This window comes from Falco peregrinus, chromosome 1 (assembly GCF_023634155.1).
Source record: "Falco peregrinus isolate bFalPer1 chromosome 1, bFalPer1.pri, whole genome shotgun sequence".
Taxonomy (NCBI): domain Eukaryota; kingdom Metazoa; phylum Chordata; class Aves; order Falconiformes; family Falconidae; genus Falco; species Falco peregrinus.
This window is the reverse complement of record NC_073721.1, coordinates 106,995,270-107,020,031: the sequence shown is the minus strand read 5'-3', so window position 1 is coordinate 107,020,031 and position 24,762 is coordinate 106,995,270. Positions and strand designations below refer to the sequence as shown.

Genomic DNA, 24,762 nt, shown 5'->3' with positions numbered 1-24,762 from the left:
TTTATAGGGAGGATATACAGAGATTTATTTAATCAGGTTTACTATTTACAGTTGAGATCATTTTCACATACTACTTGGCTACTCTACATGGCTACATTGTTTCCAAGCCAATTTAAGATCTACAGTCTAACAGTTCACTCAACACAAAACCGCTCTTCATAGAAAAATGAAATATTTCAATATAGAACAGTAGTGCATACATCATACTCCTGAAAAGCCAGCTTGTATTTTAAACTACTGTTTGAAAGATTTGATCTCTCAAGGTCAAAACTGCAGTCACATGATGCTAAAATTTTGATTAGTTGTGGGTTGTTTGTTTGGTTGTTTTTTTTTTTTTACAATTCTATATATATAAAGCGTACTGGACTTTTTTAAAAAAGTGACACTGGTGAGGGGCAAGATTGAAGTTTTTTTTTCCCCTCAAATTAAACACAGCTGGCTTCCTCTGTACAACTTTGGCCAAAAAAGTTCCACGTAGCGAAGGTTTAAGACATCCTCTCTCTATATGCAAGCATCAGTCAGTTAATGTTTAGAGGTAATCTACCAAAGTAGGCACAAATCCTTTGACTTTCAGATCAACCAAATTACACTTGCAAATGGCTCTGAAATTGGAAGGTTTACTAGTGTACTAAAACATTTAGATACATGAATAGCTGGCTAACACAGTGAAAGTCACACATATGGGTGTGTGTAAAGCCGAGTTGTTTTGCCCATCACCAGTGTACAGTACGGCTGTCTTTGACTGTGGAAGATGCGCTTTGACTAAGCCTAGGGCAAGAGAACTATTGCAGTAGACCTGGCCCATTCATCTTCCACTTAAGTGAGTTAAGATTGAACCGCGTGTTTGCATTCTCTTCTAGGCATAGGTTCCGCCAGTGATGAGAAGTTCGTAGGCAGGATCCCGACTCCTCCTACATAGTACTATACAGGCACACAACATGCCAAGAAGCTATGGAGAAAAAAAAAAAGAAAACAAGCTGAGTACAAAGAAGGTACTTCAAGAGATTTAACCTCAGCACAGAAACTGTCAGCATGCTTTGCAAGACTAAATGCCCATAAGGTAAACAGCAACAAATGCACTGTCCTTGAAAAACCTTCATTTCCTGCCACAAACAGCAAGGACAGCAAACTCTAGCCTTATTTTCTTGCAAAGTTGTCTTGGACATTTTTTTGGTCAGTCACTTGTCTTCTGGCTCGGTAATTCAGATAGAAGAAATTACTCTTTTTAAATGAAAGGTACAGAACTTTAGATACCGTATCTGGTGCAAAAAGATCAAAGTGAAATTCAAATACGTTATAAATGCATTATGCAAATAATGAGGAGCAAAACTTTAAGAGTTATGAAACTTTTTCACCCCCGAAATATTTTTCAAATGCTCAATCTCTTGTTAACATGTCATAAAAGAAAGCTTAAGTCCAATGTGAATTATTCACTTTTAGACATTTTTCTGCTGTTAAATTCACGATACCATGACTGTGCTGGCAAGTCTGCCAGGAATTTAGGGTATGATCACCCTGTATATACACATTCACAAGACTTAGACCAGATTAACGTAATCAAGGATGTAGGACACTATTTTACACAAGTTGCACATTTATTGAGGGTAGAATAAGACTACCTACTAAAAAAAGTCAGGTACAGTGTTGTGTTCTGTGGTCTACAGTAATTAGCAATAGCTTCTAGTAAAGTAAGACATTGTATTGATTTGGTCATATGCACAGAAGTTTATTCACAGACGGAAATATGTCAAGAGGCTCCTGTCACAGCTCTGGATTATAAAGCATCACCCAGATGTTAAGTTAGTTTCATTAAAACCCAAAAACTCCCAAAACCCCAAAAAACCCTTGAACAGAAAGCGAACAAAATAAAATGGGTCAGACAACAACCAATTTTAAAGCCTCTTCATTCATACAGTAAAAACCCAGGGAAAACACAGTACTGGGACAACAGCAGAATTACTCACTTCTTTATTTAAAGTCTGATGCAAACATCAGATGTAAAGTTTTAAACCTAAATGATGGTACCTGTGACATAGTACATCAGTACATCAGAAAGACTGATGACAATAAGTCTAAATAAGCAATGATTGAAGAGGCATGATAAAATTCTACTATGAGCTTTTAATTTCCCGGAAAGGAACAAGCTGTAAAGATTAGTAATATTTTTTGTCTGGAGCACATTATCTGGTTTAGATCTACAGCAACAACCAGCTCAGGCTCAAAAAAAAACCTCCAAAACATGGAGATTGAGAGTAACCTAGACTACAGCACTCCAGCCTGTTGGTAAAAACTGCACCTTTCTTTATTTTCCATTGGTACCTGGGTGGTTCCAGTTCATAGACTAACTCCCAATATATGTTATCATAGAACAGTTTGCGTTGGAAGGGACCTTTTAAAGGTCATCCAGTCAAACCTTCCTGCAATGCGCAATCTTCAACTAGATCAGGTGACTCAGGTTGTCATATTCATGTCAGAACGAAAAAAAAACCCAACAGTTACAAGAGAGAATGACTCTTCATGGACACAGTCCTTCTGAGGAGGTATGTCATACCCACAATTTAAAAAACTCCTGAAGTTGGACTTGTGAGATGGAGAGTTTATAATAGGTGCCAGTGGCTACAAAACTCTGAAGAAGGCACACAGCCTGCAACAACAAAACCTTCAACTTTATCCCCCATTCAAGAGCATTCTGTAGATAAACATCTCCTTTAGGTTTTTTGTTCCAATTCATTCTAGCTATGTATGTCAAAAATTAGTTCCCATTGCATTTCGTTATTCACATGAAAATAATCTTGTTCAATGACTCAAGACATTTGATTTATATAGTTGTATAAAATCTTAAACAATCAGGTACTATAATAAAACCTCATGTAATCTTTTGAGTTACTATTTAAACCATTTATATCCTTTTTGAGGCCACTAAGCATACTCCTAGAATTCACCGTAAACACAACTCACTCACGTATTTTATCTTTCTCTGCAGAATATTTATGTCATTAAAAAAAATATGCTAGCACCTCTAAACCCTTTTCTAAGGCATTTAATTCCATTTCTCTTCAGTTGCTACTTAATAATGTGAAAAAAGTATATTTTAGAAGCCTGTGGTGAAGAAGTAGCCATGCAAACCCCTCCTCAACTTTCAGGAAAGTTTAAGCATCTCCCAGTCAGGTTTGTTTAGTTTGGGGTTTTATTAGTTTTTTAAAATTTGCCTATTAGCGTTAACTACATCCAATCCTTCATCAAACCAGTTTGCTTTTTTTATACAAAAAAGTCCACTGACTGTACGTACATGTGCCAAGCTTAGCATCCTGTAAGTTATCCCTAACTACAAAAGCTAGCTTTAAGAATGAACTCTGCAGCTAATCAAGCAGCACTTCTACTGCACTGCAATGCCTTTGCTCCCTTTAGTTTGCCTCCTATTTATTAGCTCCATGCTGTCACTGGTTGAGACAGGAAATTATTGCACACTGAAAGATCCCAACGGTAACTCAAAAATGAGAATACCAAAAATTACTTCTATGCAGAAAAGACTAAGTTTCCTCAAATTCCAAGCCTTGCAAAAATTCTCCCATCTTTTCATTTTAAAGAAAGTACTGAAGACTAAATTTGTTGACTGACAGCTATTAGAGGTAATGACCTTCAGACAGCCTTGCTGCCTAACAGATCAATGTCCAGTTCAGAATGGACTCTGCAGTGAGTATAGTCACAAAAAGGTAAAAACACCCAATTACTCCTCTAAGTTCACAGGACATGACCTACGTTACAGGCTATCTGCTGAAGTTTACGTTCTTACCTCCATTTCAATTACCCCACAGACTATTTTGCCAAGAATCAGGCTAAGTACATATTTGAATTCTGGATTACAAGTAAGAGGATGTCACAGCTTGCATCTTATGTTTCAGGACATAAATAAACCAGTTTGAATACTGTTTACTAACAATTTGACTGAAACTAGTATAATTTTAAAACATGAATTTACAGCCACTTGAACTGTGGAACAAAGGTACAAGAATATCACCACCGATAGATTTAAATGTGATTACTACTTTGGGAATATTAGCACACAGAAGTTTCAAGGGTATTCCCAAAACCCCTGTATTTCATTTTTATTTTTATATTTTTATTCTTTATTCTATTTTTTATTATTTTTAGTCTTTATTATTTTTCTAAACAGGCATCACGTAGCTTGTTTTAACTTCAAGCAAAAAGATTTGCTAGTGCTATAGTATAGCATTTTGAAGGAAATTTATCTGATGTTCCTATTTTCTTGACAAACTATTTCGACAGTATGTACTTTCTGCCAATAGCTTGATTACTGACACGTGGAGACAAATCAAAAAGCACCCACTGCAGAAGAGATATAACTAACATATTTGTGCTTAGATCTGATGAGCCAGGAATAACAGAGGGATGCAAGCAGCCACATTTCCATTGCAAGCATGTGTCAGAAATTCTGGCCCAATTCCACAGAGGATTTAACCATGTTGCATTTTGGGGCAGACACATTAATCAACCTGCAAACTCCAAAACTAGGAATAATGTCTCTTCTTGGGATTCAGCTCACCCAGACTCTTAAGTTTTCTTCCCCACATAACAGATCTGCCACAGTAACCATGTTATGGCAAATACATTCATTTACATTACACAAATATACTTGTGTTCAAGCAGACTAAATACTGCTTTAACAGTTAAAAGTTGTAAGGTGTTTTTTTGTCATTCTTATTTCAGAAGGAAGTTCCAGAGCTGAAGTAATTGATTCTGAACAGTTCAACAATATTACCGTATATATGTTCTTGCAGCATTGCAATAGAAATTTAACCATATTTTCTCAAGACTGCCTGCAAAACATTATTTACCTCCAAACATACAATCCAGCTCCAAAGCTGATTTTGAAAACAACAGTGCCTCTACCACCTGACTCACAAGTACAATGTTTTCTGAATTCAAATACTATTAAGGGTACAAACGGAACAATGAAATTAGTTTAAGTCTCTTGGGATTTAGCACATATACTACATTTCTCAGCAGCCATAACATTGGCACAGCTGAAAATGTGATTAGTGTACCAAGTCTACCAAATCAATGAGCATTCAAAATGCCAATTTTACAGATATGTTTAGAAGACTGTCCTAGTTGGTTTAGGCTTTTTTGTTTGTTCATTGTTTTGAGGTTTTTCGGTTTGTGGGTGGTTTTTTCAAAAAAAAATCTGAATAAATACTGATACACATTTGTCTATTTATCTAGTTACATTTTTATGACCAAAATAACTAACAATTAAGGTTCATATGGTAGACAGCCTGTACTCAATTTTAAGTATGCAGGGTTTCCTGTTCAGAATTTTTTTTTTTTTGGCTGAAGGCCAGAAACCAAGAAATCTTCAACACACAATGGAAATCTCAGTTGAACAACAGCAGAGTATGCTATTAAAAACCCTGGTGTATCTCCTAGGTGGTCCTGACATCATTTGTACGCCATGAAGCACAGTTAAGCTGATGCACCTCTAAAATGAGCTATCTCTTTCGAAGTTGGAAATTATGCCAATTTTTCAAGTGTTGAATGCCAAAGAACATTCATGATACTTCATACTTAGTTTGCAAGAAAAAAATTTACCATTTACATTCTAGTATGTAACCGCACATAGCATTGACTGTTCAGCTATCTTCAAATCTAAAAGAATATGCACTCACAACGCACAGTTGAAAAGTTGTGTTAAAATGTTTAGATCCTTTTGACAGATGTTCATTTATCCCCCAATACAAGTAGGGACTAAAGCTGTCATCACCCTGTTTGTACCTGTAATAACCTGGACACCAGTTTAGAATTTGATTTGAGAAAAGAATATTCTCTTACCTGAATAGCAGCAAATGCTAGCGCTGCCCAGATGACATACATCATGATCTCCTGAAGCTTCTTTACAACCAGAGCCTCACACCCCTGAAACAAGTAGACTTCTAGGATATCCATCCGACAACCACATTTAGACATACACCAAAAAAAACTCAAAAGCAAACACAGAAAGATAATCCAAACACTAGAAAAAGCCATTACTTAGTACATCACAGATTTTTAAAAAAGCCAGTTTTCTTCCCTCTACAATCTATGTTTATTTCCTTTTAAAGTAAATACATCCAAGACTTCACACTCCCACCAAAGAGAAAATTAAATGATGATCAGCAAAAGCACATGGTTCATACTTCAGCTGTCTCACCTCAGAATAAAGGTCCATCGGGCGGGTCAAACTGCCAGTACAATTGCTGAGGGCTGCTTTGCAACAGCTAAGTGGCACACTGTTATTTTTAGTTTGTTTGAACCAGACAGTATTCTCCCAGTCTGAATAGTTATGGATCCCACAGCAGCGCAACTGAAAAGTCACAGGTAAAGAGCCAAAGTGTATCAGTCAAGAAGTGGGACAAGACAGAAATTTAACTGCAATACCAAGAACACAGTACAGTAAGATTATGTTCTACTGCATAAGTAGTACCAAATACTAGAATCCAAACACTGATTCATAGATTACAACTACGCAAAATGCATATCCCCAGTGTCATTAATTCTACTAATTTTAACAGAGTTAAGCTATTTATTGACCAAATCAGCCGTTTATCCTAGTTTTCTTAGAATGAAGGAAGATAATGCTACACAAGTAGCAGAGCAACACGTCATCTGTTTTAAAGACAGAGAGGACTGAAAAGTTCCCATGTGCCTTGCTGCCTCACCTGCCTCTGTACATAGTCAATAGCACGACTGGCTGCATCAGGATTTGTGCCGTTGTATCCATTGTATACTTTCTGAATGCTGTGATCAACTTCATCCTCTACCTGTGAAGTATGAGGAAAGTATCTGCATTAGCACACCAACAGAAGTAATACAGGTTTAGGTAAAATTATTTCACTTCTAATTATAGCAATTCAGGAAACTAAGGTAACTGCCTATCATTTGACATCAGCATACTTCAATGGTACAGCTTCTCAAAATTCTAACGATTTTTGCAAAGATGTTGCTAGTTTGCAGCTAATGGACAAGAAAAACACAAGCAGCTATCTTCCGTAAGGGTTTAGACAACGTAGTTTTACACTGCATCTCAAAAGAAATTGCTTTTATTATGACATTGTGGCAGACACCCCATGAAGTTAAGGGCTCTAGTAAGAGCATACATTCACCTTTCCACTTTCTACTCCTCCTTCAAAGTTCCAAACCAAAATCAGTATAACTACCTGGGCTAACTTGCTCCCTTTGGGACCACAAGGATATGAGCAAGTCATACTACCTGTTCTTCCCATTCTGACTGGAACACAGGTAAGTTCTCAAAAATGAGGTCTTTTGGCTGACCATTCTACCCTACAGTGACCAAGGTCTCTGTTCAGTCCCCCCACATTTCCTGAGAAACTGATGGCACTATATTGCACATAGCAACAGTTACTAGAATAGCTCCTAAAGCTACTGCAGATGAGTCAAGCTGCTAAAGATGCTGTCAAGATGTGTTAGAAATGGATGTCGCCCAAGAATCATCACTTGTTCCTCCCAAAAAGGGTCTTATAATACCTGTTTTGGAGAAAGTCTTACTAGAACCTTTTAAATAATATGTTTTCTTGTAAACTGTTACTTCAATGCACAGAAAGTTTTGTGTAGCTAAAGATTTGTTCAGTAATACGACTAACTCTGAATTGAAATTTTTCTATCACATGCAACAAGAATTATGTCCAAGGATTGTAATCTCAGGGCTGAGAATTAACTAAGCCTGCATATTCTTCAGATTTGCAAGGTCTTGTCAACACATCATTCCCTGAAATGCTTTAACAGAAGAATTTCTGCAGCAATAGCACAAGCTTCATCACCACACACACCCCCCAAAAATACTGGTTATCTTTACAACTAAATCTGTATCAAGATAGTTACGAATAAAAGTCAATTTACCATGCACAGGCATCTTGTTTCAGACCAGCTTAAAATCAACTGATGATTTCACCCATGTGATTTACACCTCTGATTCATATAACAAAACAGCTGTTCAATTTGTCACACAGTTTTTAAAATCATTTACTTCAGTGCTTGCCTGTGCATCATTTGGCTTACGGTTCAATCAGGGCAACATTTCATATGAAAGCCATGCAAAATTGCATACAGTGCAAAGAGAAATCACTAGCTCTAGCTAACTGGCAGGTTTTACGAAAAATGAAGAGTGAACTACTCTACCAAAAGCAAAAAATGCCAGTAAGAACTCAACCAACTGACAGCCCGTTTAATCCCTACCGCTGCTTACAAAAAGCCTTACTTTATGGTAAGGACCAATGTCAGCAGACTCTGCAGCAGACCAGTCTATCACAGCGCGATCCAGGCATGCTTCACATTGTATTGAAGGAGTAAGAGTGTGAATTGGATCTACACACACAGGTTTTCAGAGACACATTTGAAAATCAAGATACAATGGCTGATCTTCAAATCGCTTAACTTATAAGTTAACTTATAACAATGCCACTTTCTTGAGACATACTAAGTCTCATTTGGTACCAACAGTTTTGATGAACAACTGCCATGACTTCAATCTTGCCTTTTGTCTGTAAAGTTTTGGAAGTCTGTACAGTCAAAGTAGTTCCAACATGACTCTGGTGCCTTTAAAAAAACAAACAAAAAACCCCCGAACCAACACAAAAAAATCCCACAGATCAATACATGCCATGTCAGAAACAGAACAAAAGTAACAAAGCACAGAGCAGTCTTATTTATCCAGGCAAATGTAATCAGAAACCTAAGCAGATTTCACCTCCTAGTTCACTGGTAATAGTTTAAGTTGCTTCTGACACTCTTGTTGCACCTTGAAAACAATAGTTTAAGATGCTAAGTATTGCAGGGTAGGAGAAAATTGTCATTTCAAAAGATTTAAGATTTAAATTTCAAATATTAACTCCCACAAATGCCTTAACATAAGACCAAAAAGAGACCACCTTCCCTCTTTCCCAAGCTCTGACTCCGCATTACCTATAGCTGTGAAATTGTATAGTAGCAAGACAAAAATGAGAGGCAACAGGAACCACAGCTGGGACCAATCCAATTTTCAAGTGTTTCAAGTGTGTAATTTCAGATGGGCTAGGGAAGAAAGATGTATGCATCTGCTTTTATCTGCTCTGAATGCTGTTCACTGAAAGAAGAGCAACCCACTTTAAGACTGGAACACAAAAGAGTAAGATGACCACAGCTTAGTCCTGATCAGATCCACAGTAGTCCCTGCATAACTATAGCACACTATGCCTCTGCAAGTCTTGGAGCAGAAGGCAACCATTCAAGTTAACAAGTAAGAACTCAACATCTCCCATTCTCCAGGAACTGTACTGCTTTCCTCAGTTGCTTCCAAGGTCTACTTAAGACTACAAGTTTCAGAGTCTCAAGTAATCTTAGCATGCTGCCAAGATATCAGAAATCAAGTGTAGACCATGACAGAAATATATCCTGAATTGAAGCATCATTGATAGAGCATATTTGTTGAAGCAACCTATTCTGTTATTAAGTCAGATTTATAATTCATAGTTCAGGGTCCTCTTGCCAGCTGCTTACTCAAGGCAGTCTTCCTTTGTACACATAGCAAAAACTAGATTTTTTACTTAACGGTCGTGTCACCGCATCTTCCGGGATAGCGGGAAAAAGCAGGGAGATAATACTGAATTCTAAAACCTGTGCTGTTTATGTAAACATAGAAGTCCCAAGAAAGGTAAATGGTGTTGTAGTTCAGCTTGCTATTAAGACATCACTGGAGTGTTCTATACATGCTGCAATCATATTACACGTCACAGCTAAAAATGCCTCTTCTGCTAATTTCTTGGCAAAATTTAGATGTGGACATAACAAAAGGCAGTGACCTGCAAGTTAGGAATTTCTTTCCTTCAAGCTGCATTTTGGTATCACTAATACCATGTGATACATTTCTACTGCATATTATGCTGGTAGAAACACAACTGATGTCATTTTTCTGGTCCTCTTTCTTAACTTCCACTAAACAGTGTGAGAAGTCGTAATTTCTTTAGCCATAAAACCTGTCAACCACCTGCAAAAAGCTAGACCATACACATAAACACATTCGATCTTTTTAATTTTATTGTTATGCAGCTAGTTTGTATACCAAAACACAAGACAAGATTTAAGTTACTGCACATCAAAACAATATGCTCTAGGTTCAAATACTGTGTAACCTAAACCCTTCACAAAGTCAAAGCATAAATAAATTAGACTACCATCTGGAAAACTGAAAGGTACCAAATACCATGAGACTCCTCTCTGCTGTTCAACTGTTAATGATATTTCTAGACAAGACTTTCCACTTTATTTAAAATATAGAACATCAGTATTCTAAGATACTGACATCTAAAATTAATCCACTTTGATGTTTGGTTTTATTTCCTTAACAAATATCCATTAACAGTTCTACAGAATCAAATACAGTAATAATTACACCACTGTATTTTTGTCACAGTTCACAACAAAACATTTACTGAAATTAAGAAGTTATTACCTTTGCTCTGTAAATGTATCCAAGAACCACCACCACCACTTCGGTGATGAAAACCAAGAGCAGGATGATCACAAACTGTAAAATACAATCAAGAGTGTGCAAACAGTTTTACCCATTTACTTTCTGAAAGTCTCCAAATAGAGTCAGCTATTTGGAACAATTTTTCAGGCAAGGTAACTTAAAGCAGGCAATTAAGTTGACCAAATGAGCCCAGAATTAACTTCATTCAAGAAACTTTAGTGTTCATAGCTTCACCAATTAATAAGAAGCTGCCCAGCCAAGCAAGGGCTGATCATTAGGACTGCCAATACCGTACTGGAGTGCTTTAACTGTTTCTTTCAATCTTCTGTTAGATGAATAGGAATGTCACATCAAAGAAGCTACCCAGGCTGTTATTAAAGAGTAGCAGATACACTAAGGTAATGTTTCTTCACATTAGGCTCTATAACAACTGACAGAAACAGCAAGCTATGTGTATGTCTTGCTATATTTAAGAGCACTTTTAAAATTAACTGTTAAAAGTCTACACATCACCCAACAAAAAAAAAACCCACAAACAAAACGAAACAAAAAACCCACCAAGAAAAGCCCAATGGGGACAGTTTAAATACTGGTCTGTCTTCTCTCTTACCTAATTCTCAAGGTGAAATTACAGTTAAAATACTTGGAAATACATGGCATAAAATACTGCAAGCAAAATGTCCAAATTAAGCCATGAAGAAAAATATTTAGGCATTGAAACCACCCTCAGCTAGCCTCAGTGCAAGATACTTAAAACCAAGGAGGCTCCTGGATCACCTTTCCCTCTGTCCTATTTCAGCCTTTCAACCAGAACAAAGTGAGATTTAAAAATTGTTATGACTTAATCATACGGTTTTACATCTTTTAAATGAGATGACCACAGTTCTCAAAAAGGTAAAACTGAGGAGCCCTCTGCTGCCAGAAATGGCTAATTTAACAGCATTATTTGGAACAGAAAATTGACATGAGATGTTAATAACAAAATAGAAGGGGAAAACATATCAAGCCATAAAATAAGATGAGAACAAATTTAAAATACTTTAGAAGTCTATTAAAAGGGAAGGTAGCCAAATATACAACAGCCAAACACTATGACATAAGAACTCTGCAACTTACCGTAGCAAGTCCACAGCGACTTTCTCTAATTGTGGCACAGCACCCAATAAGTCCAATAATAAAAAGAAGTGTTCCCACAGCTATAATAATAACTGCTGGAATTAGTGTGTAGACGTCTTCGAAGAAATGATCATAGTCATCATATGTGATGAACACATAGGCTCCCACGTAGCACAGTATGCCTGCTGCTGCCTACAATAGACACATTAGCATGGTAAGTTTCTTTGAACCCCAAACCCTCCTTTCAGCAAGGGTACTTTGCAACAATTATTTTATCAAACACCATAGTCTTCCTCAGACGTTAGATTTTATTTAAATTTTAACATCTTTATTAGACTATAGCATATATTTATTAGGACATCTCAAGTGGGGCTAGCCAGTAGTTTTTAACTACACTTAATCTAGGCAGATTTAGTTCTGACTACACTACGGAAGCCTTCTGAGGCACATCATCAAGAAATGAGGGTAACCATGCTATGACAACAAAATCTCACTCCCTGTTCTCAAATAATTCCTTCCCATGCTGTGAACTAAACCTTCTGCATAGTCTGATATTCACACAGTGTCTCATACTTTTGAGAACAGGATTGCAGCCCATCTGAACAGCAAATGATTTGTTACTCAACAGCTTTTCAGAGCATGTACGCAGTTCTTTTATCTGCCATTGTTACCCTCTACTTATTCTTCCATTTTGCTGATTACCACCGACGATTTAATGTTAGAACAGAATACATGCACACATTGCAAACTAACTTCTGCTAGGGAAAAATGAACTGCTAGAAACAACCTTTCTGAAGTGTTCACAGCACTGGAAAATGTGATTCTAACCAACAGATCAGGCAGGAACAAATACAAACCACTAATTATTAGAAGACAGAAGCAAATACCTAAAGACACATAACACAAAACTTTTAAAAGACATTCTCAGAAGGATCATTGTACAAACTGGTCTTGATTAAACAATCATTTAAAGTTACCACAAATAAGACCTATAGGATGGATCTGCCACTATCTACATTTAAAACACTTCAGACAAAGCACTTGCATCAATCTGATATATCTTACCTCCCTTACAGTTACAGAAATCTCAACACATCAATATCTTTCATTAAGCTGAGCAGACCTACTGAAGGACAATTGTTGCTTGACAAGCCAGCTAACATACATTTATTTCAAAACAAAAGGACCTTACCAATTTTTGCTTTATAAACATCTTTAATAACTGTCTTCACCTGCAGAATGAAAAAGTTCTGCTATATATTAACATGAAGCATTTATGTTCAACTGACTTGCAATGATGGACAAAATTTGAATATTTCATGACATTTATGGCGTCCCAATGCAAGGCTAAGCTAAAACAAGCTGCTCAGAGGATGCAAAGCTAAGCTATGATCTGAAGAACTTCACTGTAACCAGTAGTTATCCCCATCACAATCCAATGCATACCCCAGACACAAGAGTTCACTTAACTGGAGTATTACACACTTCAGCTCTGATTTGAGGAAAAAATGTTGCAAGCTGCCTCCCGCCCTCCCTTCGCACCCAGTGGTGCTGTGAAAGTGAAGGCAGACAGACACACATATAGCTAGTAGCTATACTACTACAAGATTGGGTCATGCTATTGTAGAATCAAAGAACCAATAATTCAGGCCAGGAAGGACCTCAGGAGATCATTTAGTCCAATTTCCTGCTGAAAGCAGAGTCAACAACAAATTCAGACCAGGTTGCTCAAGGCTTTGTCCAAGGTCTTGAAAAATCTAAGGATGGTGATTCCACAGCCTCCCTGGGCAACCTGTTCAGCGTGGCAGAGAACAAGACGTAAGAGGACTGGTACCTAGTATTTCAGCACTGTTTGCTACTATGTACTAGATGTACTGCAATATTACTGCAACTACTTCTTATAAAACAATACTGCATAAACACTACTAGAATACTACTCTACACACAGCATATCCCCTACAGCACCTCTGTTATAGAAACACTATGTCAAAGAAAAAGGTATCGAGAACCAGCTCTGAAGTATCAGTAGTTCTCTGTGGATATGAGCAATATATTTCACCTCTCTGCCTCTTTGTAAGTGTGTACTCCGCAGGAATCTTAGAAGCATAGAGGAGGCTCACATTCATCCACTAAAAGGTGCTACACAGATACGGTGGTAGCAAAACTGAAAATTCAGTAACAGTCAAAGACCAACAGCAAGACATCTTTCCCAGACAAGATGATCTGAACTGAACAACCTATTACAAAATCACCCCTTTGCACAGAAGATGTTGAAATGCTAATCCAATTATACAAATCCTGCCAGGTTAGGTACAACATGGCAAAATGTGGATATAGGACATACAATTTCTATATATAAAGCAAAGATTCAAAGTACTGTCACTGAACAATGGAATTACATTAACTGTTGCCTAGCAATGAAGCCTGCGAATGACAGGCCGGTGAGGTAATCTCCAATTTCTAAGAACTAAAATGTTTGTTAGAAATACGGTATATTGCAAGGTGGCAGGTGAAAACGCACAGCTGTGACCAGCACCAGGCACAGAAAACAGCACAAAACTGAAATCAGAGCCATTTGTCCTCTGTTGTATGAAATTTAAGTGGCTTCCTTCTTTTCTAAGGAAAATCTGGTTCCTAAACTGCATGAGCATATTTATTTAAAGAATGTATTTGACACAAAAAAAGTTGAACTTTAAAAAGCCCCAACAAACTGTCTACAGGTGTTAGCTTTCCTTCCCTACTTCAAGAAGCATACAGTTTTAAGACACTTCACCCTTCCAGCATTATGCCAGATGAGTCTGACAAGTACAGAGGTTAAACACTGTCTCAAAGCAAAGTCACACTCCGTCCTTGTTAAAAACCCTAATATTTTGTAATTACTATTGGAAAGGCAGATTTTTCTTTAGACTTATTAAAGCAGCCTGATCTGAAGAAGTCTTCACTTTACTAAATCCTTTCCACACGTGGTACTTCAATGACTAATCAGCCACAGCAGCATTTAGCCTTAGGTTTTGCTTCTAAAGAATGTTGTAGAACCAGTGTTTCTGTGAAAGAGGCTACAGAATTTTGAGTACAGAAGCATGCATTCATATCTACGAACATTGCACTAGAATCATGAGGAAGCTGAATATAAAGACATTGACTCTACTTGAGGTGACCATACCCTTACAAATTACTGCGCTCTCTTCCTCAAAATCTCTTCAGTTAGTAATCAGGGTGGGGGGGAAAGAGTGCCCGCTGCATCTTTCACAGGTTAAAATTTACAAAGACCAAAACTCCTGTCCTGTGTAACTGTTTAACACTATTTTTTAAGAGGTACCATACCTAGTCTATCACACTGCAACACTACCCAGTTAGTTTACAGGAAAAAAGCTTCAAATGTCATCCTCTTTCATTTCACATCACAACCACGGGATGCTTAGTGTTTTCTTCAACCTGCTCAAAGGCCTAAATCAGGAAGGGGGAGGTCTCAAAAACAGCATTATAGCTGAGATTAGGAAAGTGATTTTGTAGCAATCCTTTTTGCTCATTTTGAATATTTTCTCATACTACATTCTGGTTTGCAGCACTGAATACTCTTAGCAGTGTATAACAGGACTCACTTTGTATGAAACCAAACCAGAAAATGGGTGCATTTACTGTGCTAACTGCCAACAGGTGGTTCAGTTGATAGGACCAGACTAGCCTTAGGTACTTCCTCCCTCCCCACAACTCAGTAATTTCAACACCCAGTCCCAGCACAATTGGGTTGTGTTCCGACTCCACAGTACCATGTCCTGTGTTGATGTGAGTCACCAATACTGTGACAAGAGATAAAGACAAAGAGCTACTTTTACCTATACAAAGTATGCAATCTACCTTGATCAGCGCTGCACCAGTTAAATGCACATTTATTCCCTGTTGCAACCCAAGAATAAAGTTGAAAGAAAAAAAGGCAAAGCCAAACCCCCAGAACAGTAGCATGCACTTAAATAATTTCTTTCTTGATGAGGGAATCATCTAGAGAAACTGAAATCTGTATCACAAAACATAAGGACAATTCAAATCTCAATGATTATTATCCTGCAGAGTGAACAGTAAGTCTGCAGAAGTCTCACTCGAGTCAAACTAAAAGGCTACCACACTTAGAATCATGCATTTCCTATCATTAAATGGAAGCCAAATATATGAACTGTGCATAGTTAAGTAAGTCTTTGATAAACAGAGCCTGAAGGAAGCATTCTTGAACTTAATCTGCTCAAGGCTCTGAATAGAGATGGCAGCAGCTCCTGAATCTGTGCCAGGTCACATGCATGCTCTATGGAGATGACTGGTTATTCAGCATTCACATCCTTTTAGAGTTGTTTGCATCTAACTTGTAGGACTGAACCTGAAGTGGCACACTTATTTTACAATTAACCTTCAAGAAGGGTGACAAGAAAGTACAGTCAATGAAAACAGTTTGTTGCAAAAGGCTTGAGCAATAAGACATCCTTTTCATCAGAGATAAAGGTAAAAAAATATATAGACCTCCTATGGCTCAGAAAAAGCTGGATATTATTGCTTTGGCGTGGGCCTCTAAGGAGTTATTAAAAGCCAAACAAGCATGCAAAAAAATGGAGGGAAAACTGGAAGATCTAATGACACAATGATACGTGCCATGATAAACATCACTCAAAACATTATAGGAAAGCATATTAAAAATCAGGGTACTTACAGCAAGTAAACTTTTCCCTATCTTTGTGCTGGTATAATACATCCTTTTAATTAAGCCCACGCCTATTTCACAAAGTCAGCTTTCACCTTTCACATGCACTGAGGTATATAAGGCTACAGACTGTGTAGACGCACCCTGGAACAATTTCAACATTGGGGTTTTGTTTGTTTGAAGGTTGGGGGGTTTTGTTTGTTTCTCTAAGTAGGCTGCAAACACACACCAAGAACTGTTTTCATGTTTTCAGTAATGCTCATACATTGCAGCAGCCTGAAAGCTAAAATTCTGTCTAGCTAAGACAAACAGTAGGTTGTTCACACTACTTGTTCTGTTGATCATTTATTTATCAACCCTGGACATTGCAGCTCAATTTACAAACTAATGCTTCCTTATACTACCCTACTAATGTTGCTCCCAAACAGATCTGATTTTAATCCAAATATTTTAAAGCTTCACAAAGCACTGTCCTTCACATTACTTTTGCCGTTTACCTTGCTATTGAATTTTCTTCACTTTGGGACAACAATAGAACCTACAAAAAAAGAGATTTTGAATTGGTTTTGGTACTCTTTCACTTAACTCGGCCAAAGAATAGTATTTGTCCCTTTAGAATCTGCATTTAGTCACAGTTTTCTGAAAAACACAAAGTCTGTGAACAAGAAAAGTAAGGTAGCAGCAAAGTATCATGTTAGGAGAAAACACACCTTATGTCCAATTAAATAAGAGGAATATTTCACCATTTTGGAAAGAACACCTACTTATAAACTCCTACTACTGCCAACTTGACCATTGCTGATCGGTAAATTTTGGTAGTAATACAGACACCACTCTAAAACCAATTACTGTTCATTCCACTAATAAAGCATCTTTCAAGACATACCTATGGTATATTCACACAGACTGCCTGCATAGACTTTGATAAAAAGCAGAAGAAAAACCCAGAAAAAAAATCTTCTACACTAACAGTCCCTCACCTTTTCTGCCTGAATCCTGTCCTAGGACCACTCTCCCAACCTGTGCACTGCTCTCATGTTAAACTTCAGTGCATCTTTGTCCTGCCTGCCTTTCTAGTCTGACACAAACATGCTTTTTTTTAAAAAAAAAAACACAACAAACAACCAAACACAACCAAACCACCAAACAAAAACTGTACACTTCAGGAGAGTTTTTTGAGGGTCTACAGTTGTAATCAGTTTCATTCTTCACAACAGTCACTTTTCTCCATGCCTACCAATACCTGAACATTTCTTGCCCCTGTGTAAGGATGCTGATATTATGGTTTGCTACCCAGTTTCTGGGCTTCTTAGAATAGTATCTTCAAGCGTTTTTTTCCACACTACTTCTCCATTATTTGAATTATGCTGTATTCCACGAACATTTTTGGCTCTCTCCAACACTACTCATAGCCTGATTACTGTCAGAGAAAGTGTCTTCCTGATCTGCTGCTGCTTTAAGGGGTTTTTTTTAAGCTTTCTGTCCTTCAAAATCTAGTTCCTCAGTTTTAACTTCAAAGGCCCTATAGGATATCTCTGCTGTTTACTTCTCTCACATTCTTTTCAGCACTTTGCTACTCATCTCCCTCTCCACATGCCTTACATTATTTTTCTCTACTTGCCTGAATTGGTGCCCATCTACCTCAGAACTCAATATATTGTTTCCTGACACTTTGTTCTCATTCTCATCAATAATAATTCAACTGGAACACTGAGCTTTAACTGTCTTCCAAAATCCTTTGGGACAAGAAAGCTAGCAATTCCATTCAACTTTGTAACACAGGTAGAAATACTTTAAAGGCTTATAAAACAAAGCCATGTAAAATTCAAGTATGCCAGACTGCTTTGTCTATAGTAGCCAAATCCAATTCCATAACACTATGCATTAAAAAAAAAACCAAATTCAAATGCTTTTGCAGTTAAAGCAAAAGGCTGAGCTAGGATGCTTTTGCATTTGTCATTACATACTTTAAACATCACTAACTGCAAGAGGCAGTGCATCAGCAGACTGAGGGTTGGTTATTTTTTTCAAGTAGAAGAGATTTTAACAATATAGTTATTCTTTTACACCTAGTCATCAGGCTTTTAACTTGACCTGGTGGTCCACTGTGTCCAGATTACTTTCCCCACACAAGAACAAGGATGATTACTCCATTCTACAAAGTAAAGTGGTATTTCAAATTCCACATATTACTCAGAGACACCACATTTAGCTTTGCAAGTCGTTTTTGCTTCTGTTAAGTATTAGCTCTACTTTTAAGCACAAGACCAGATGCAAAGGTCCTGAAAAAAATCTCAGGCAAAGACTTGAAACTCACCCTGTAAAGAAACGTAAGTGATACCACCAAATTGAAGCCTTACCAAAAATCAGGGCCTGGCCCATGTTTGCTACCTGAAAATTCATATGCAAACATTGTAAGAAAAGAAAAAAATATCAGAGGCATGATAGTTTTAAATCCTTTTTTTTTAAAAAAAAAATAATTCTTTAATGCACAATTCCAAACCATTACACAACCCTGCAAACACACTCTTCACTATTGTAGCAGCAGAAGCACAAAACATTCAACTTTCATACCCAGCAGTGACTGCCCTTAAGATAAAAAAGGTTTCAGTCAAGTAATCCCTGATAGGTATCCTTTGGGATCACCTGTCAATTATAGTCTTTGATCACAAAAAAAACTTCAAGAAGTTTCTTCATTACCCAAGCTTCTAAAGTCCAGTTCAGAAGCAATTCTCAAGCTCCCAATAAAACAGAAAAATAACTTTGCTTATTCCTGCATGTAGGAGGAAGCCAGCTCTACTTTTCTACCTTTTCTTTCTACTGCTAAATTTCAATGAATTTTCCCATTGCTGCATTTTCTTCTCCTCTACCAGAAACCCAAAATACTCTACATAAACATTGATAGCTACTGCTTTTTATAAGGATAGCACAGACAGTTTCTCTAAGTTAATTTCTAATGCTGTGGTTGCTGTACTGTTGTAAGTGTGCGTAAGTTGTAAAGTGAGCACAAAACTGTAAGAAGCATTCTTGTTGTACAGAACTGAAGCCCTGATACCTCTCCAGACAATCATACCAAAGAATGTTCTATAATAGCTTAGTCAAATTAATTATAAAATTAATGATTTCAAGTCAGTTAAATAATTGCAAAAGCAACTTAAAAAGTTAGTTCATAAATACTGAATTCAAAGTATCAGAGAAGCAGGGCTCGTTCCTTTTCTCAAGGAGGACGACACAGGTGAAGAAAGCCTCGAAGCAAGCACAGGGTATTAAGTACTGTTTTAGCAGAGCAGGCTGTCAAACCACATACATTCTTTGGGAATATAAACTAGACAGACTCACTTTTCTAAGCAAGACTACAAGCATCTCTGAATATTTATCCTTCTATCCTATATACTAAATAAACGTATGCCTGAAAACATTTCCCTAGCATTTCTGTCTTCATCTCATTTCTTCAAAGTGTTTTCAACTGAATTATGCAAGTCACCCACCCAATGAAGCCCTAAATTAAGAGTTCACAAAATAAACACATTTGACAGGAGTCTTTAGATATTTCTTTCAGGTAAATTTATTTCTTCCTCTTTCAAATCAGTGCAGACTTATACTTTACCAAAAGTTTTGGGGATTATTTATTTTTTTTAAAACATCCTATTCTCAAATACTTTATCATCATCTTTTATTTGTGATCAGTCATACTCAACATCTCACCATCAAGAAAAAAAACAAGTATTTCTAATTATCAACTAGTGTTTAAAATTTTTAAGACTACAGATTAACGTCCTCCTGTCACACCAGTCATTCTGATCCTTCCCCACTGAAAAAATACACATCCCAAATCTTCAGACTGATCATTAGGATTTCCACTCTACCAAAACTATTCCTTAGAATTCTGTACTAGAAGTTACATTTTTTTTAATTTCTAAGTTATATTATTCACAATTACTTCCTATGCAATACCTTTCCTTAAAATAAAAAAACAACTTAGCCATCACCTAAATAAAAATGAAGTCACTAGTTGACCAAATAGATGTTGTGCAAACTTAAGACAAGATAAAGGTCAACTGAAGGATTGCTTTTCCTTTGCCATTTATCATATTTACTCCAATACTAAATCATAACAACAAAACACCGAGAAACATATTAACCTGATCTGTATTCCTCTGATCTTTCTAAGGCAACTTTTAACTGATGCTTCTTATCAATGATTTTCTTTGTACAGTGCCTTTGAGCTTAAGCACTCTTTGCCAAGTTATCAAAAATTCAAAACAAGCACTTCATGCAAGATCTATATCATGCTGCTCTTACTACTACTCATGACTTTTCCTGCAGTACTCCGTTTTAAGGTCAATTGTATGTCTACAGTAGATGTACTCAATGTTTGACATGTCTGCAAACCAACTCAGCTAAACTGTCAAAGTATCATACCAAAAACTTGGAAAGGTGTGTAAAGCACATCCAGCTTTCTATATAATAAACTAGCACCTGTCATATTGTGAGGTGATGTAGTTTCTATACCCCATTGGGTTTTTTTAAATATAAAAATCCTGTAGTAATTATTAACATGTTAATATAAGAATTTAACAGGATATGAAAAACGTTTTCACAAGACCATACAAAAAACAAGATGACTTTTTTAGTGTCAACTGGGAAATTTAGTAGCTGGAAAATAAGTAGCACAAGAATTCAAGAGAAGATGAACTTGTAGAATCACTGTCAAACTGGATGGAGTTTGGGTTATTAGATGATGAGTAAGTGGGTATGGCTCTGACCTGTCAGCGAGCCTGATCTGCCTTTTTCAGAAGGCTTGAAAGGGAAAAAAAAGTTACATCCTAGACTATACAGTGTAACAAAAACACGCCTGCTTTTTCTTCAGCAGGACAAGTGATAATATTCTGAACATCTTGCATTCATAGGACAGCTACCAAAGCACCCTGAACATTCACACCCTCCCACAAACATGAAACCCCTGGCAAGGCAGGGGGCCAGGTGTCAGGGAAGTAAGTTATAATTCACTTTGATCAGCTACTTTTGCAGAACTTCCAGTAGCAAACTATGCAGAAGCAACTCTATTACTACAAACGACCATGAAGATGATGACCATAATACAATAATAATACTAAGATTTATAGATTATAGCCTAGAGACACACTAAATTTATAAAAGCAATTAAAGCAGGTTTCACAGTTACTCGACCAACTGTAAGAGGTTACCTATTGTCAAGTCTCAGTGGAGATCTGGATAATCTCATTACCAAAATTAGAATTACATATGAATGACAAGCAAAAGACTTCTGTAACATCACAAAAGCAATTACATTGTCAACTAGATGGGCACCAAATGTTAACACACAGTCAGCCCAGTCAACAAATGAAATATCCTAGATAAAGTGTTGGAATTCTTTTATCTCCTTTGACAAGCTATCAGCACAAGTTTGACTTCTTAGGCTGGAGGTGGTTTACAGAATACAAGATTGGTGACATTTCAATTTGACATGAACTACATCCTATCTAAATACAATCAATCTGTCCATTCTAAATTAAGTCAAGTTTGTCTCAAAATGTCATTAAAAGTTGTAAAGCGGTAGATTCAGCATTAGACAAAATAACTTTGTACCCCCACTGTTTGAGCTAATAACTGCAAACTTCAACCTGCAATTACATTACTAAACACAGCAAATTACGAACAATATCTTTCAAAGATACACAATAAGAAAACTACCACTAAGTTTTTATGGCGGGGAAGAAATTGCACACAGAATTTGTGTTCATTTATTCAAAACAGCACATAATTCATATCAGCAACTAAATAAAAATGTACTTCAAGATGCCATCAGGAACGCAACTCAACAACTGTGTTCAGTCAAAAACTTTATGACATAGCTGCTATTAAATAGCTTTTTAAATACCACTTGCAACTATGCATGTAACAAAACGCCACACCCAACAAAGAACATTCTAAACAAATGGCTGTACTAAAAGGTTCATGTAACTACTGCATACTTCAAAGACAAAGAATGGAGCCTATACACCTCAGTCAAAATGGCAGACTCCTACTATGCCTCAACATTTACTGCTCATCTCTCCGAACAGCTGTATAGAGAAATGCTGATGAGACTGAACAGATACGCATTTACCCTGACCACGATTCATTTTTAGGCACCCATGAGAGGCATTCCTTCGTAAAACCTCAGACAAGAACATTTATCCTTTAACACTTTATAGATTTCACGTGGCTTTCAATATTAAATGATGTAGTTATATATAGCTACAATTGAAGGTTTTAATATCTTGTTACCCACTATTACTTTTTCAAAGCTGAAATCTCTGAACAGCTGGGACAACAGATCTTCTGTTCCTGGAGCTGGGATTAGAGGATGAGAAATGCAGTAGCTAAATGCAGAAAAGGAATTCTTAAAAGTGTACAGATAATCTTTAATTTTATTTCATTTACTTAAGAGTCATGCTGTTCTGACAGGCCACTTATTACAGTGAATATAATGCCAAGCTACAGCCTGTATGCCCATCCTGAGAAAGGTCATTTATAGGAAGCAACCTACTGTTCTACCAACCCCGGTATGACCGTCAGCATAACTGTAGTTATGGGAGGTTTAAGCAACACATAAACACTAAGATGCAAGTGTGGTTACTGGAAAAAGCGAAACATAAAACTGGCTTTTTGACTGTTAAGTTCTGTATCTATCTATCTCCCAATTTTGTGTTAAAAATACATGGAAGAAAATGGTGCTCCATACCTACCACGAAGTATCTGGGACAGACGTCCTTAAAGTCTCAGGCCAAAGCCTAGATGGCCATAAAAGCTCCACAAAATTTAAACTCACTAGGGCCTGAAAATCTCAATAATGCATCTCAAGCTGAATTTATTTACACAAGCGTCTCTACCTCAAGATCTCTAATGCTCGTTAAAGCTTCATTGCCAGGTTACTGAGGCAACAGATTCAGCTTCACTCACCTCAGAATTTTTGGGGGGAACGTGGGGGTGTGTGTGTGTGTGTGTGTGAGCTGGGATGGAAAGGACTGCGCCCACCGCTAGAACAGGGATCCCCGCGAAGGAACACAATACGCCTGTTAAACCGAAAGCATGTAAATACGAACTGAGGCAGCGAGGCGGCGCGGGGGGACTCGCAGCTGCTGCCGTACGCGAGCGAGGACCAGAGAGCGGCGAGGCGGCCCGGCCCCGGCCCGCAGCGCTCTCAGGACCGGGCCTCACGCCAGAGCAGCCCCGCGCCCGGAGACCGTGCCCCTCCCCAGCCGCCCCCAGGCTCACCCAGAAGATAAGGTTAAGGAAGACCAGGACGGTTTTGGAGGAGGTGATGCCGCACTGCCCCATCGCGCCTGCTGCAGCCGCCCCTCAGCCTCCGGCCGCGCGGCTCCGCTCGGCTCCCTCCGCTCCCCTCAGCCCTGCTCCGCCACCGGCCCCGCCACACGTGACCACAAGGAGCCAAGGCGGCGGCGCGGGAAGCCTAAGATGGCGGCCGCCTGCGTCACGTGGCGGGAGGGGGCGGAGGAACCTAAGATGGCGAACCGCTCCCCCTTAAAGGAACCGCCGCATGCGGCACAGAGGGGCGGTTGTGAAATGGTGCGAGCGATTTTCCTTCCCCTCCCTCAGGAGAGGGACGCTGTTCGTAAGCTTCGATGGCAGCTTAGGCTGGAGCGGTCAGCACTCCTCCTGCCCTCAGAGATTCCCCCATAGCACAGCCAGTGACATCTCTTAGTAGGCGTTTAGAGCATGAGGGAAAAAGAGACCCTGCTCAGTTGCTGTCTGAGGGCGGCTGGTGGCAGGACTCTGTGCCTTCAGGAGGTGTTGGGCAGGGGGCAAGAGCTGAGGTGAACCCACAAAGGAGCAGCTGCCCGTGAGATATCTCTTCCAAAATAACAGCAATGAGGACCGCGTTGGCTGGGTTGCCTTGGTAACCTGCCACCAGCAAAGGGCATAAAGCTGCAAGGTGTTGGGCTGTGAGATCTCCGGGTGTGCTGGTGGATTTTAAAAGAGAGATGGAACCTGGGTCCCAGTGACCACGTTGCCTGTGCACCAGGAATGGCAGGCAGGGAGAGCAAATGTTTAATGAGGGGAACACCATGCATTTTGCAATCAGGACATTTGTCTAGTGGGAAGAAGTGATGCTTCCAGTGAAGTAAAAGAACATGCTCTTGTTGCACAACCCAACAAACTGTGAGGAAAGTACAAGTGTAATAATTGTCCGAATATTCTGGATGTATCCAAAGAGGGTGGGATGTGCCAGTGAAGAGCGAAGGAAAAGTAACTTAAGAAGTTATGAGAAGATGTGCATGGTTTCCACAAGCTGTGCTTTTGCTGAGACTGCGCGTGAGCTCTGGTAGTGAGGGCAAGGTAACACCCATCCAGTATTTGCTGCCATATTTATTGGTAAAGTTCTCTTTTGCAGGATCCAGCCCTCCTTTGT

General features: G+C 38.2%; 1 protein-coding gene across 1 annotated transcript; it reads right to left on the bottom strand.

The window, feature by feature from the left end:
- Positions 1 to 23,787, bottom strand: TSPAN3 (tetraspanin 3). Its single transcript, XM_005235666.4, has 7 exons — positions 23,607 to 23,787; positions 11,639 to 11,830; positions 10,502 to 10,576; positions 6,717 to 6,818; positions 6,209 to 6,361; positions 5,851 to 5,934; positions 1 to 949 (listed from the first exon to the last, which is right to left on the bottom strand). The coding sequence occupies exons 1-7, from the start codon at positions 23,667 to 23,669 to the stop codon at positions 857 to 859; spliced, it is 762 nt and encodes a 253-aa protein (XP_005235723.1). The 5' UTR covers positions 23,670 to 23,787; the 3' UTR covers positions 1 to 856.
- Positions 23,788 to 24,762: the final 975 nt, after the last annotated feature.